A 1,798-nucleotide genomic window follows, 5' to 3' on the forward strand; every position below is an offset into this window, starting at 1 on the left:
TCAATATGTTAAAAAAATGTCATTTGCAACGCACATTAGCTAAATGTGCGACGCAAATGACTTTTCAATATGTTAAAAAAATGTCATTTGCAACGCACATTAGCTAAATGTGCGACGCAAATGACTTTTGGATATTCTAAAAAAAATGAGCTGCTGATTTTATTTAATCCATAGATTAAATAAAATAAGCAGCTTTCAGTACTAGTATATTCAGAGCATAAAAATAAAAGTAAACTAGGTGAAAATTTTGACAATATTTCCTTTGTAATTTGACCCTCCCCAATACCGGGAATGTTATAATACATTAATATATACCTGTCAAAACAGTTTACAACCCAATAAAAGGCAAATTCACCATAGATCAACCAACATGTTGATAACCTAACTACACTTTAAACATAAAAGTTTAAGTAAATATCTCTATCCTGGATATAAAAATGGAAGATGTTAGAAATCAAATCTATGACAAATTAAGATAGGACTTTCAATACAAAGATGGGATGCATTACCAACGGTGATAGTCACAGTTAAGGCAGAGAACTTCAAGAAAGTCCAGCAACTGGTGAAAATAAACACTCTTTAGGCTGGCTTGGTTTTGTTCTTGTTTCAACTGGCTGCTGCCAGAATTGCTGCTTTCTACTTCTGCCAGAACTGCTGCTGCTGCTTCTAGCTTGTAATCGATAACTGTTGTTGCCAGAACACCTGCTGCTGCTGCTGCTGCTGAAGCTATGTTCACCAGTGCTCGGACGCTCAAGGGATGAAAGATGTCACCCAATGGATGACCGAACCAGGCAGAGTCGGCCAGCAGATAATTGACGACCTTAGAAGGATTACATGAGCTGTACTTTGGTTGCAAACCATCTCCATGGTGTCGCACCCCGATGCTGCTCCATGCCACCCTATTCCACAACATGCTCCTCTTGTTTCCTTGATGCCTACCACCCAAAAATTCACATACCATCACTACCAACATCACAACAGAATCAGCTTAGAGACATAATTATGCATATATAACTGCATAAGTAACACTAAGTATTGTACAACATTATAACCAGCATTGTTACAAGATCATAGGTTAAAAACAGTTCCACCAATGTAATGTAATGAAAGTGCTTACCATAGTGTTTAGGGTTGGACAAGATACGCATGAAGCCTTGGTAAACATCACAGAACACAAACTGGGCATAATGTAAATATTTAAACATAAACTGATAACCTAACTACACTTTAAACATAAAAGTTTAAGTAAATATTACAATAAACTAGCTAAATATCGACATTGCTCATAATGTAATCAGCCCAAAGAAAACAAACAAAAATAGCAGAACAATCACATTCTTAGCAACAAAGGCAATACATATTCACCCTTATTAAGAAAAGAAAAACATTAGAGTTGCATAACCCCAAACCTACTCTCAACAGGAGGTATAATAGTCTGCTAGTCTTGCTACCATTTGCAGTTTGAATTGCATTCAGAACAATTATATTCATATAAGGAAACAATAATTAAACCTCAATTATATGGGAACATTTCAGAAAAAGTAATAAACGCTAGCAAGAATTGGGGAATCAACAACAGAACATTAAAATTTGAACTTAGACCTCACAATAATCAAACACACGAGCTGTTATTTATTGTATGCACAAAATGGCAATGTGAAAAACATGTATCATTGGATAAGAAACTGAACATTTCAAACATAAGACATCCAAGGTGAGCAAGGGTGAAACCTGTAATCAGGTCTAAAGTCATGTCCCCATTTTGAAACACAATGTACTTCATCGATGGCAAATAAAG

At 35.6% G+C, this 1,798-nt stretch overlaps 1 protein-coding gene and 1 long non-coding RNA gene across 2 annotated transcripts; both read right to left on the reverse strand.

Annotated features, from left to right (window-relative positions):
- Positions 1–283: 283 nt before the first annotated feature.
- On the reverse strand, positions 284–1,188 carry LOC130468969 (uncharacterized). The gene is made up of 3 exons (XM_056838013.1): positions 1,118–1,188; positions 510–935; positions 284–425 (listed from the first exon to the last, which is right to left on the reverse strand). The coding sequence occupies exons 2-3, from the start codon at positions 911–913 to the stop codon at positions 407–409; spliced, it is 423 nt and encodes a 140-aa protein (XP_056693991.1). The 5' UTR covers positions 914–935; positions 1,118–1,188; the 3' UTR covers positions 284–406.
- Positions 284–1,370, reverse strand: LOC130468970 (uncharacterized). The gene is made up of 2 exons (XR_008929342.1): positions 1,217–1,370; positions 284–381 (listed from the first exon to the last, which is right to left on the reverse strand). It is a non-coding gene; the product is annotated as an uncharacterized lncRNA (long non-coding RNA).
- Positions 1,371–1,798: the final 428 nt, after the last annotated feature.

Source organism: Spinacia oleracea, chromosome 3 (assembly GCF_020520425.1).
Source record: "Spinacia oleracea cultivar Varoflay chromosome 3, BTI_SOV_V1, whole genome shotgun sequence".
Lineage (NCBI taxonomy): Eukaryota > Viridiplantae > Streptophyta > Magnoliopsida > Caryophyllales > Amaranthaceae > Spinacia > Spinacia oleracea.

Bases quoted from the DNA above. Each gene is read 5' to 3' on its own strand.
- LOC130468969 (XM_056838013.1), bottom strand. From the start codon at position 913: ATGTTGTGGAATAGGGTGGCATGGAGCAGCATCGGGGTGCGACACCAT.